This window comes from Sapajus apella, unplaced genomic scaffold (assembly GCF_009761245.1).
Source record: "Sapajus apella isolate SASKATOON/1434 unplaced genomic scaffold, GSC_monkey_1.0 scaffold57, whole genome shotgun sequence".
In the NCBI taxonomy this organism is placed as follows: domain Eukaryota; kingdom Metazoa; phylum Chordata; class Mammalia; order Primates; family Cebidae; genus Sapajus; species Sapajus apella.
In genome coordinates, this window is record NW_022436997.1 from 10,417,566 (window position 1) to 10,431,455 (window position 13,890).

The 13,890-nt window shown below is 38.4% G+C and overlaps 1 protein-coding gene and 1 pseudogene across 1 annotated transcript in view; both read right to left on the minus strand.

Annotated features, from left to right (window-relative positions):
• Positions 1 to 9,710: 9,710 nt before the first annotated feature.
• Positions 9,711 to 13,890, minus strand: part of MOCOS (molybdenum cofactor sulfurase) — an 83,996-nt gene continuing 79,816 nt past the window's right edge. The window contains exons 14-15 of the mRNA XM_032245306.1: positions 11,586 to 11,690; positions 9,711 to 9,908 (exon numbers count right to left, since the gene is read on the minus strand). Coding sequence (XP_032101197.1) covers positions 9,756 to 9,908; positions 11,586 to 11,690 — 258 coding nt within the window. The 3' untranslated portion in view covers positions 9,711 to 9,755. The remainder of the gene's footprint in view (positions 9,909 to 11,585; positions 11,691 to 13,890) is intronic.
• On the minus strand, positions 13,685 to 13,767 carry LOC116528254 (annotated as a pseudogene).

Consider the following 13,890-nt stretch of genomic DNA (forward strand, 5'->3'; position numbering starts at 1 on the left):
ATCGTAATATATCATCTTTACAGATATTACTGAACTAACTTTTTGACTTTTTAAAGAATTTCTGAGTTTATACTCATAAGTGAGAGGAGCTCATAATTCTCAGAAATGGCTATATGAATATTAGATAAATTGGACTGCAGAGCAAAGAAAATTTCTAGGGACAAAGAACATTATACACCGATAAAGGAATAAGTCCATCAAGAAGGCATAGCAATCTTAAGGGTAAATGCGCCAAATAACATAGCTCCAAAGTACATGGAGCAAAAACTGATACAGCAGAAAGAAAAATATTAATAATACAAATACACATTGCATTTAGAGATTTTAGCAACCAGACAAAGACAGTGCAAGAAAAGAAAATTACAGACCAGTATCCCTCATGAGCTTAGATCCTCAACAAAATATTAGCAATCAGACCCAGGAATACATGGGAAAAAATAAAATATCAGAATTAATGGAGTTTATCCAGGAATACCAAGACTTATTTCAGTATTTATAAACCAATCAATGCAGTCCACTATAATAACCACAGAAGAAAAATCACATAATCATATAATTAATACAGTAAAAGCATTTAACAAAATTCAAATCCACCCATAATGAAAGTTATCAGCAACCTAGGAATAAGAAGCAACTTTCTCAACCTCATAAAGTGCATCTACAAAAACCTTATAGCTAAATCATACAAAATGGTCAAAGACTGAAAGCTTTATTGCTAAAATCAGGAAGAAAACAACGATATCTGGACTTACAACTCTTATTCAACATAGTTCTAGAAATTCTACCCACAGAAATAAGCAAGAAAATATAATAAAAGTCATAGAGATTAGAAAGGAAGAAATAAAACTATCTCTAGTCACAGATACCATGATTGTCTACGTAGAATATCCAAATATCTTTTAAAAAGGGAAAAATCTACTAGAACTAATATAAGTGAGATTAGTAAAGTCACAGGATGTAAGATCAGCACTGCTGAGTTTAATATTTTGCTGCTGCCATCTTGAAATTCTGAATAAGTTTTGAACAAGGGACTTCACATTTTTATTTCGCATTGAGTTCCACAAATTATATAGTTAGTCCTACCTTAGATGTCATAGTATCTGTGGTCTTTATTCAGAGTTATCTATCTGCAAAGTCCACATTGGCTTTGTTTCCAACCAGAATTATTGGAAATTTGCTCAGTGCTTTACTCTGAGAATTTGTCATTGATTTTATTTATATGTCATTCTCAAAAAGACAGTTCTTCAAAACCACCTCCAAGAGAGACTAAGGAAGCTGATGGGAAACCTGCTTTGCTCTTCAAATGCTATTCTTTCATGACTCCAAACTCTTCCTATCCTTGTGTACCCAAGCTGCTCTTCATGAATCACATATTGCTGCTCTGCTAGCAATTACACGTGGCCTTATGTATAAATCTTCAGTGGCTGGATTACACTTTGGGACAAAATAGGACTAAATGAAGTGGATAGAAAATGCTGACTTGCCCCTCACACCTCTTTCAATCTTTTGTCCATATCCTTGGAATAGACTTAGCTCACACTAGCCCACAGAATCCCAATCCCTAGGTCCAGCTCAAGATATCTGCCTGGCAGGCTGATAGAGAGCAATCAGGTGATCCTGAGGATTAGACAGCCTCCAAAAGAGCAAGTTCACTTAGGGGAACACTGCACCAGAGGCTGGTCAGGGTTCTCCGAGGGACAGAGATGTGTAGTATCCAACTGGAGAATATGGTGGCAGCTGGTAAGGGGCTCTCTCCTCAGCACCGGCTCCCTCTTAATATCTTTGGATTTAATTTACTATTGTTGTTGTCTTACTTACTTATTGGAATGAATGCTTAATTATTAATTTCTTCTCCTTTTTTCCTAATATATCCTTACAAGGCTACATATTTTCTTTTAAGTACCATTTTGGTATATCTCGCAGATTTTGATATGTAGTATTGTTGTTATCATTCTGATCATATTCTTTTCCAATATTTCATTGTGATTTTGTCTTTTATACACAGGCTATTTAGAAGTGTGTTTTTATTCATTTCCAAACATGTGGGGTTTCTCTAGTTTCTTTTTGGTTGATTTCTAGCTCAGTGACATTATAGTCAGAATACACACTTTGTATGATTTCAATCGTGGAAATTTGTTGAAACTTGCTTTATGGCCCTGTCCAAAAAAAAAAAATGGTTCATTTACGGTCATCATAAAAATGGCCAATTTTTATAGATACTCTGTGTGCTTGGAAAGAATTTGTATTGTGCTCTCATTGACTTTGTCATTCCATTCTGTATATGTTTACTAAGCCACATTTGCTAATGACATTGCTCAAATATTATATAATTTTACTATTTTGAAGGCTATTTCTCTCAATAACTGAGAAAAATGTATTCAAATTTCCCTCTTGTGATTATAGATTTGTTTATTTCTTTTCTTATTTCTTCCTATTTTTATTTTTTTAACCTTAGTTTCTAGTTGGACTAGAATATTCTTCCCATTTTGCTTTATATCTCAAGAGTTTGTTTTGAGGAACATAAAAATATAGAAGTCTTTCTTACAATTTTTACACATGTAAGCTGAATTTGTTTTATGTTTTTTTTAAGTCCCGGTAATGTTTGTGCTTTTCCTGGCCAGAGATTTGTCATACATTTTACTTTTTTTATGTTTGTTGCCCTTTTGTTCTATGTTTATGTTCTTTGTTAGTTTCTTCCATTTTCTCACAATTTATTTTGCTATAATTTCTCTAACTTTTTAAAATGATGTTTTTAGGTTTCTTCTTATACAAATATTTTAGGATATAACACTTGTTCTTTGTATTATTTTAGCTGAATTTGCAAATTTTTATCTATATTTTAATATTGATATGTCCTAAACATTTTCTAACTCCATTATGATTTTCTTACATTTATGAGCTATTCAGAAATATTTTTAAAATATTATATATATATGTGTGTGTGTGTGTGTGTGTGTGTGTGTGTGTGTGTGTGTGTCCTAGTTGTTATTTTTGTTTTTAATTTATAATTTGATTTTGTTGTAGTCAGAGAATGTGGTCGGTATGATACTTATTCTTTGAAATTTGCCCTAGTCTAGGTAACACATAGTCAATTTTCACAATTATTCCATGTAAAAATATGTATTTGCTTATTGTTTGGTTAAGGATTCTGTGTATATTCACTAGATGAAGATTCCTTTATCATTTGTGTTCTTCAGATCTATTATGGCCTTACTAAATTTTGTCTACTTTATTTATTGTTCACTGAGAGAACTTTCCCATTACAATTGTGGATTTCTCAGTTTCTTCCTGTAATTTAGTCATGTTTTGTTTCATTGTTTAATGGGCCGTAAGACTGTAGTATTATGTTCCAATTGGTTTAAACTGTTGTATGTTCCTGGAGAATTTAACCCTTTATTATTATTTGGTGACTTTCCTTTCTTTTTTTTTTTTTTTTTTTTTTGAGACGGAGTCTTGCTCTGTCACCAGGCTAGAGTGCAGTGGCGCAATCTTGGCTCACTGCAACCTCTGCCTCCTGGGTTCAAGCGATTCTTCTGCCTCAGCCTCCCGAGTAGCTGGGACTACAGGCGTGTGCCACCACACCCAGCTAATTTTTGTATTTTTAGTAGAGATAGGGTTTCATCATGGCGAGAATGGTCTCAATCTCTTGACCTCATGATCCTTCCGCCTCGGCCTCCCAAAGTGCTGGGATTACAGGGGTGAGCCACCGCGCCTGGCCATTTGGTGACTTTCTTTATCACTAAACATGATTTTTGCCTTAAAGTCAAATATTAAAAGTAGATAATAATTAAAATATCACCTGTTCTAATGTACTGACACCAGCTTTCTTTTGGTTAGATTTGCCTGGCATATCTTTTTCCATTTTACTTTCATCTTTTTTGTTTCCTTGGTTTGTCTCCTTTCTGCAGCATATGGATTTTTTTAAAAATTCAATTTAACCAATTTGCTTTACTCTCCCCAAAACATACCATTAGTTGCCTACATTTGTTGATATTACTAATATACTTGGATTTATATCTTCCATATGATTCTTTTTTATTTATTGTGCTTTATCTATGATTTTTTTCTCTTCCTGTCTTCTGACATGATCAAATATTTTAAATTTCATTTTTGCTTGATTTAGAAGCCACAAACTCTATTTCTGTTCTTTTAGTGATTCTCCTAAAATGCTAACACACTTCTTAACCAAGTGTCAATTTAATATTGCCATGGTTAAGAAAACCTGCTCAGTACCTGGCTGTGCCAGTTTGAATCACAACTCAGCCACACCCTACTGTGTCCCTTGGCAAGTCACTTTTAGCCTCCTGAGGGCCAGTTTTCCCCTTTGATAAAATGGTAACAATAATAATATCAAATTCACAGGGCTGTTCTGGGAAATAAGTTAATTACACTAAAAAAAAAAAAGGCTTAAGACCATGTCCTGTGTAGAGCAGGCTTTCAAATTAACTGTTGTTATTGTTATTGCTGTTGCTGCTTCATTACTCTCGCCCTCCATCCAATACAAGGATTTTAGAATTCTTTAGCATGACCAATGCCAAAACATTACTTTTTGGTAATTTGATTCCTTTTCTTTACTCTTTAGTCATTAGTGTTACTATTATTGTTTAATTCTGTATTTCTATAATTACTCTTTTATTTGTTTCTTTATTCATTGTTCCTCTTTCCTTATCAGTTCTTGATTCTGAGTTCAACTTTCTTCTCCCTGAATTACAAACTTTAGAAGTTCTTTCAGAGAAGGTCTACTGTAGGTAAGCTATCTAAGTTTTCAAAAATCTTGGCTGGGCTCAATGGCTCATGCCTGTAATCCCAGCACTTCGGGATGCCGAGGCAGGCAGATTGCTTGAGGTCAGAAGTTCAAGACCAGCCTGGCCAACATGGTGAAACCCCATCTCTACCAAAAAATACAAAAATTAGCTGGCAGTCTTGGTGCACACCTGTAATCCCAGCTACTTGGGAGGCTGAGGTGGAAGAATCGCTTGAACCCTGGAGATGGAGGTTGTAGTGAGCTGAGATCGCACCACTGCACTCCAGCCTGGGTGACAGAGTGAGAACCTCTCTCTCAAAAAAAAAAAAAAGAAAGAAAGAAAAGAAAATCTGTGTTTTCCCTTTGTTCTTGTCTGATTGATAGCTTAGCTTCACTGAGCAGAAGATCCTAGAATGACTGTGATTTTTCTCTCAGCACTTTATACGGAGTCTACATTCTGTCTTCTGGTCTATTGTTGGCTTTGCAGGAATTTATCTCTTTGCTGTGGCTGCAGCTTAAGATACGTCTTTGTCTTTGGGGATTCTATGGTTGCATTATGCTGTGCCTATCATGGATTTCTTTTTATGTATCATGCTCAGGACTGTGCTTTCTAAAGTTGAGGATTCATGATTTTCCTTATTTCTTAAAAACTCAAACATTATCTTTTCCCTGTTTTCTGTGTTTTCTCTCTCTGAGACTGAGACAGAAATAAAGAGTATTCAAATAGGTAAAGAGGAAGTCAAATTGTCTCTATTTGTAGACGACATGTTTGTATATTTAGAAAACCCCATTGTCTCATCCCAGAATCTCCTTAAGCTGATAAGCAACTTCAGCAAAGTCTCAGGATACAAAATCAATGTGCAAAAATCACAAGCATTCCTATACACCAATAACAGACAAACAGCGAACCAAATCATGAGTGAACTCCCATTCACAATTGCTACAAAGAGAATAAAATACCTAGAAATACAACCAACAAGGGATGTGAAAGACCTCTTCAAGGAGAACTACAAACTGCTGCTCAACAAAATAAGAGAGGACACAAACAGATGGAAAAACATTCCATACTCATTGTTAGGAAGAATCAACATTGTGAAAACGGTCATACTGCCCAAAGTAATTTATAGATTCAATGCTATCCCCATCAAGCTACCACTGAATTTCTTCACAGAATTGGAAAAAAACACCTTAAACTTCATGTGGAACCAAAAAAGAGCTCGCATAGCCAAGACAATCCTGAGCATAAAACAAAAACACACACACACACACACACACACACACACACAAACAAAGCTGTAGGCATCACACTACCTGACTTCAAACTATGCTACAAGGCTACAGTAATCAAAACAGCATGGTACTGGTACCAAAACAGAGATATAGACCAATAGAACAGAACAGAGGCCTCAGAAATGACACCACACATCTATATCCATCTGATTTTGACAACCCTGACAAAAACAAGCAATGGGGAAAGGATTCCTTATTTAATAATTGGTGTTGGGAAAACTGGCTAGCCATATGCAGAAAGCTGAAACTGGATCACTTCCTTACACTTTATACAAAAATTAACTCAAGATGGATTAAAGGTTTAAACATAAGACCTAACACCATAAAAACCTTAGAAGAAAACCTAGGCACTACCATTCAGGACATAGGCGTAGGCAAGGACTTCATGACCAAAACACCAAAAGCAATGGCAACAAAAGCCAAAATAGACAAATAGTATATAATTAAACTTAAGAGCTTCTGCACAGCAAAGGAAACTATCATTAGAGTGAACCAGCAACCAACAGAATGGGGAAAAAAAATTGCAATCTACACATCTAACAAAGGGCTCATATCTAGAATCTACAAAGAACTTAAACAAATTTATAAGAAAATACAACCCCATCAAAAAGTGGTAAAGGATATGAACATACACTTCTCAAAAGAAGACATTTATGCAGCCAACAAACATATGAAGAAAAGCTCACCATCACTGGTCATTAGAGAAGTGCAAATCAAAACCACATTGAGATACCATCTTCCGCCAGTCAGAATGATGATCATTAAAAAATCAAGAGACAGCAGATGCTGGAGAGGATGTGGAGAAATAGGAACACTTTTACACTGTTGGTGGGAGTGTAAATTAGTTCAACTATTGTGGACGACAGAGTGGTGTGATTCTTCAAGGATCTAGAAAGAGAAATACCATTTGACCCAGCAATCCCAATACTGGGTACATACCCAAAGGATTATAAATCATTCTATTATAAAGACTCATGCATATGTATGTTTATTGTGGCACTGTTCCCAATAGCAAAGACTTGGAACCAACCCAAATGCCCATCTGTGATAGACTAGATAAAGAAAAAATGGCATATATATACCATGGAATACTTTGCAGCCATAAAAAAGGATGAGTTCATGTCCTTTGCAGGAACATGGATAAAGCTGAAAGCCATCATTCTCAGCAAACTGACACAAGAACGGAAAACCAGCACCACATGTTCTCACTCATAAGTGGGTATTGATCAATGAGAACACAGGGACACAGGGAGGGGAACATCACACAGTGGGGCCTGTTTGGGGATGGGGACTAGGGGAGGGATAGCAGGGGGTGGGAGGATTGGGGAGGGATAGCATTAGGAGAAATAGCTAAAGTAGATGACAGGGTGATGGATGCAGCAAACCACCATGGCACGTGTATACCTATGTAACAAACCTGCACATTCTGCACATGTACCCCAGAACTTAAAGTTTAATAAATTTTTTAAAATATTGAATAAAGGTGAGAATAACTCAAAGTTTAGTAGTTGTAATAAGAGAAGAAATAGCTTGCTTTCTGAAAAAGCTAAAAGGAAAATGCAATTCATAAGTTCCAGACAACACCACCCTGCTACCAACGTAACAAATCTCTCAGACTAAGTGTGGGTCCCTTCTCTTAACCACCTGCCTTTGGCTTAGTGACAAGGACAGAAAAGTTACCTTAGCAGGCTGGCACTTTCTCTTGCTCAATGTTTACTTTTAATTTTTTATTTAATTATTTATTATTTTTTTAGATGGAATCACACTCTGTCACTCAGGCTGGAGTGCAGTGACAGGATCTCGGTTCACTCCAACCTCTGCCTCCCAAAGTGCTGGGATTACAGGCATGAGCCACCATGCCTGGCCAATTTTTGTAGAACATGTCTTCTGACTTGTTTTCCATCATAATTAATATGACACATTTGTCAACAAAAGGTCTTGGAAATGCTGCAATGTGCCATCTGGGAAGTTTTCTCCTGCATGAAACTGGCCTGAGCAGGTGGATAAACCCTTTACTTTAGGGCACTGTTTTCTATCTGTTAGCTGATGAGGACAAGACCACTTGTATGATGCGGTACTGCTGAGTCTTCAAAGAGGTTGTGTTTTTAATAAACAGCTCAAAACATTAAACCCCACCTCACCCCAAACCTAACCTCATTTGCCTCTTCTTTCACTGATCTTAGGAACCATTGAGTCAGAGTTGTACTTTTTACCCTTAACTCTGCACAACATGTGAGTGTGCAATCATTAGGCTCCATCTCAAGCATCCTTGAGAACAGAGCACAGCTTATCTTTGAAATCCCACCTAGTGCTGAGAACAACACAAACTCTCACAAATGATAATGAAACAAACTGACCCTGAGTCCCACTGGCTCTGAACGGATGAGGTAGGGAAGCCTGAGCCTGATGCCTGCTCTCCAACTGAGCAGCAGAAGAGATGGGGTGGCACAGGCTTTCAGAAGACGCAGTGGGCCGTGGTGGGCAGGTATCTGGGGGAGAAGTGACTGGAAAAATACAACAATCCAGTGGAAGATGCTGAAGGGTCTGGGTTCACACATGGACAGCAAGCTTCAGAAGGACACTGGCAGAATGGATGTGGAGTGGATGTACTCCCGCTGCATTGCTCCAGTAAGACCTAAGGCTGAAGGTGATGGGGAAGCAGATAAGGCACATGCAAGCTCAGCACAGGGAGAAACTTCTTAGAAACTCAGTGGGATGAGTAACTTCATTAGAGAATGAGTTTTGCTCACTGAACATTTTCATCTGGAGGCTGCAGGAGCAGTGGTCAAAGATGGTACAGACAGGATTCCTCAATGCCAAAGTTCCTCCCTTGATGGGATTTGGAGGCTCCTCAGTAGATGGACCAACACCATCCTGTGGGCTTGTGGAGAAGAGGATGACCACCTGCATAAGCACCACCATCTTTGAGTGTAACTTCAAGCTCGTGTGTAAGCAAGAGGGCGGGGCCAGGGCTTGTGGTCCCCCCACCACAAATAGCCCTCTGGCTCCTCCAACCTGTGCCACAGGTGACCACCAATAAAGTCCTCTGCTGAGAAAAAAAAAAGTACATCAGCTCAGTGGGGGATGAAGATGGCAGCCAGGGATGGGAAGTAAGAGGAAAGAAATTGCTGGCCTGTGCCTTTGCTCAGAACATAAATATCCTGGAAGAAACTCCCCACAAGGAATGTTGTCACCCTCTGGGCCCCTGAGCACAAACCCACACCATCATGTACATGGGAGGACAGGAGCATCTTCTCATATCCAGGATCATCTTCTCATATCCAGGATCATTGGGCATGGACTCCCTTCCTCACTACAAAGGGATTGGAGAGATCAAAGATGCTCTCTAAAAACAAAGTAACAATGTGAGAAAATGCCAAACTAGGGACTGGAGTAAGTTCAATCTTCCCAGTGAACTTCATTAAAAATTTCATCTAATTACAAATGATTATACTTCAAATACCTATGGGAGTCTCACTGGATGTGGGTGCAGCATTCATTCCTGAGGCCTCATAACTGCTCTCCTGAGAATAGCCAGTGCAGATGTGCAGGGTGAGAAGTCAAAGGCAGAAGGAAGCAGGTAAGAGCATTCCCTGCCTCTAAAGGAAAAGGGCTCCTCTTATTCAAAACACCAAGTTCTACTGAAACAAGTTGCAGATCTTAACAATAATAGAGATCACTGTATAGGAGAAACTTTAATGTATGCTAAAAAAAATTTTTTTTAGGAGGTAACATCCTGGTGTTTCTCAGATACAGGTAAATCATGGCCTTCCACATTCTCTTTCAATACAGGAAGCACTTGAGATCCTACAGACAGGAAACATGGGGAGGATAAATCCAGTGATGTGTGCATCAGGTACATGCCAAAGTTCACCTGTGAACAAAACAGCAACAACAACAAAAGGCTAGATTATTTTATCAGTTAAAATAACTTTGTAAATATTAACGTCTAACTTAAAAAAAATTCAGATCTTTAAAGACATGTACTGAGACTTGATATGTCCTATGTGCTACATAGTAGAATGCAGTGGGACATGAGGAGAATCCTAACTGTAGACCTCAAAGATTCTCATCATAAGGCATCCATCCTTTCCCTGTGGTCACCCTACACCTCTTCTTGCTAGGCACATCTCTGTCCCACATGTCCTGAACTTGCTGCAGAAGGACCTTCTTCCTATTCTCAGCCTGTGACCACCACCAGGCCGATTTCCCCTTTGCTGCCTGGTATAAAAGCCTTTTGGGGAAGATAATGGCAAAGCTCTGCATTTTCCTTGAGAAAGAATGATGCAAGTTAATTTTGTCAAATTCTCCTGAATAAGGGCGGAAGTTCCAAAATGAAGAGTAGGTAAGTCTGCTTAATGTTAACCATCAATGCAAGTGAGCCACTAAGAACTCTTCAGAGGACCTGACATGCTCCCCAGTCTGTCTGTTCCTGTGATAACATCTGTTGGACACCCTTATGTTCCAGGCCCCAGGCTAGGGGATTGGGCCAAGTTAACTCCTTAAGATTTGTAGAAATGTGAGTGAAGAGTGCACTCTCTGCACCCTCACTGTAACTGTTTTGTAAATCTAAAATTATTCCAAAATTTAAAAATAAAAAGTTCAGGCCCATGAAAACTACAGTGGTGCTGAGAAACACTATTTTCATGTACCCTAGTATTATATTTGTGCCTCCTTCTTTCTTCTCCTGGCAACCTGCATGGTGCAGGCTCAGGGTCCCGACACCCCAGATGACGCAGCCTACACTGACAGACAGGCTGCTTAACAGTCAAATGTACCACTCTGCAGGCTATTTCTATCCCGTAATTGTAAGAAGACTTACATAAGTCAAATATCTACACTGTTACATATTTCCTGGTTTTGAAGAAACACAGGAAACAATGTAGCAGTTTACCATGAATTAAGTTGCCAGCTTATTATTGGAAATAGATTCAATGTTTGCATTATTTCTGTTAATTTTCCAGAATTGTTCTATGCAGCCTGACTGCTTTACTTGGCTTCCTGGAATTCTTTGTAAACAAAAAGTCGTAACAGAAAGTATAAGCCTGAAAATAAACCTTTCCAAAGAATCAACATGTTGGAAGTTCAGTTTTTATAATCTGGAATTTATAACAACACTTAGTTGTTTTAACCTTCAAGAAAATGAATTTCCAGGAATAATGAATGAATTTCCAGTTTAATGAAATGTACTGATTCTTTCTATGCAGCTATTCTATTCATAGTAAGGCACTTTACTCTTGAGATCTCAGTGGTAAAGAATGATCAAGACAATAGAATTACTTGTTTTTATTTGTATATTCTCTATCTTTTCAACAAGATTTGAAAGCATAAAAATACATGTAGTAAAATTAAAAAAAAGTAAGAACTTGGATGGAAAGGAAAAATAAGATGGAACTACAAATTACAAAGTAGGTTAATGGTAGCCTAACAGCTTTGGGTATGCAGCAAGTCCCCCCATTTAAAAAATTACTCTGTACTATTTTGAACACAGTTCTGATATTGATAACACCAGGATTGGAAACCAGGTGATACATTTTGAAATCACACTTACCTTTCTTTCACGACTCTCAGAAAGTTTTTGGAAAATATGCTGGTTTCGTTGCCCAGTTTGCTGGTCAATACAAATCATCTGGCATCTGTGACAAGGCCCCAAAACCTGGCAAGTGAGAAAGGAAAACACAGTGTTGCCACAAAAGTGACCAGAGTCTTGCACTTCAGAGGGAGGAATCACGCAGAAATGTCTAGTCCCCTTACTATGGAGAGCCAGGATGCAGCACCTGTTCACCACCTCTGCTGGGGGAATCATCTGCACTTGTTTGTCACCTAAAAGACAGATCACTGCTTAAGAGCTTTGCAGAGAAAGAAAAGAGGGACTGAGAATCTTGATGATTTTCCAGAAATGTTGGAGAATGGATTTGAGGAAGAAAAACACTCAGTGACTGGGAGGACAAATTGGGAAAAGAAAAAATTCACAGGAAGCCGGGCACAGTGGCTCTCGCCTGTAATCCCAGCACTCTGATAGGCAGAAGTAGGCTGATCACTTGAGGCCAGGAGTTCAGGACCAGTCTGGCCAACATGGCAAAACTCTGTCTCTACCAAAACTACAAAAGTATCCAGGTGTTGGACACACCTGGATAATTACACACCTGTAATCCCAGCTATTCAGGAGGCTGAGGCAGGAGAATCACTTGAACCGGGAAGGCAGAGGTAGCAGTGAGCCGAGATAGCACCACTGCACTCCAGCCTGGGCAACAAAGCAAAAGAAGAAATAAGAAAGTAGAAAGAAGAAAGAAGAAGGGGGGGGGGGAGGGGGGGGGGGGAGGGGGATGGGGGAGGAGGAGAAGGAGGAGAAGAAAAGGAAGGGAGGGGGAGGGGGAGGGGAAGTTGCAGAGGCAGTGCAAGGTCATCAGAGAAAACTTTCATGTCTCAATGCCCTCTGACCCAGCAACTTCACGTCTAGGAATCTAACCTAAGAAAGGAATCAGAAGCCCAATCGCAGTCATGTTCAAAGATTGATCCTCACATTATTCATAATAGGAAAAACTTGTTAACATCATAAATGTCATACAGTGGAGAGAAATGGTTAAGTAAACCATGCTACATATATATGATGTATATGGTGCAGGCGTTAAAATTATATCATGCAGGTATTAAAAGGAATCTATAAAGACCTTAAAATAAAATGGGGAAATATTTTTTATAATTGCAATAAGCAGGAAACAAAATTATTTTCAATATATGTATATTTTAAGTATTGTGCATGTATGGCATGTAGGCATGGGTACATATATATATCCATATGTACCCATGCCTACATGCCATATATGCACAATACTTAAAACATACTGTTGCAGCTTCTTAATAAAGGTCATACTGTCTGGTAGAACTTAAAATCCCCCACAATATAAACATAAAAAAGAAAGTATGCAGCTCAGCAGTAATGAGACACTTCTTTTATTGCACATGTGAAAAGTACAAAGGTACTTGATTTTCTTATAACAATTTTCTCCTCAGCTCACTCATGAGCAAATACAAATTATGCACTGAAATTAGAAACACTTACCTAATCTGGATGTGTCTTGGCCTGTTCCTGTTACTGGTGTGAAAGTTGTAGATACCAGGATAAAATCACTCATCTGGCCCAAAGAAACTGGAGCCCAAATAGCACGAAGGAGGGGAGCTCAAGCTTGCATTTCTGAGATAACAACTGTCTCAAGGACTTTCTAAAATAATCCCACAAGAAATTCCTCCACGTCCTTCATGCATCGCATGCTTTTCATGATCCATGTCTTGCATGAATGGACGTATTTCTAGACTGGGTTTATCACTAGACATTCTTTAGGGCTGCAGCAGTTCAGATAAGACACTCTTCAAAGAATATTTGCCTGGTAACAACATCTCCACCAATGAACTGATGCCAACTCTGGCTTTGAGCCTCAGGAACCAATAAACTTTGTTTTCAAGCTGCTTGTATAAACTTCTTTTTGCCAATAAAAGCTTTCCCCTACTCTTCAGGTGCACCTGTGGCTTGCCATAGCTATGCATCCTACTTTATAATCCTTTTTACTTACTCCTGAATAAATTCGACACATTAAAAGATCATTTTTTTCTGGTGTGTGTTTTAAATTTTAGTTTGTTTTTTTGTTTGTTTTTAATTGGGAAAAGTTTTCAATTAGCAATAATCACACCTCAGATAAACCCCATTGGCTCTGATACTGCCACTGTGCAAAGCTCTGATTTTTTTTTTTTTTCAGGTTGACACTCACATTCTGGTGCTGGGTACCAAACCAATGGAAATATGGGCTCCGTGTGGTACCAAAGTCAAGATTCCCAGCCACGTAAGTATCCAGAACATG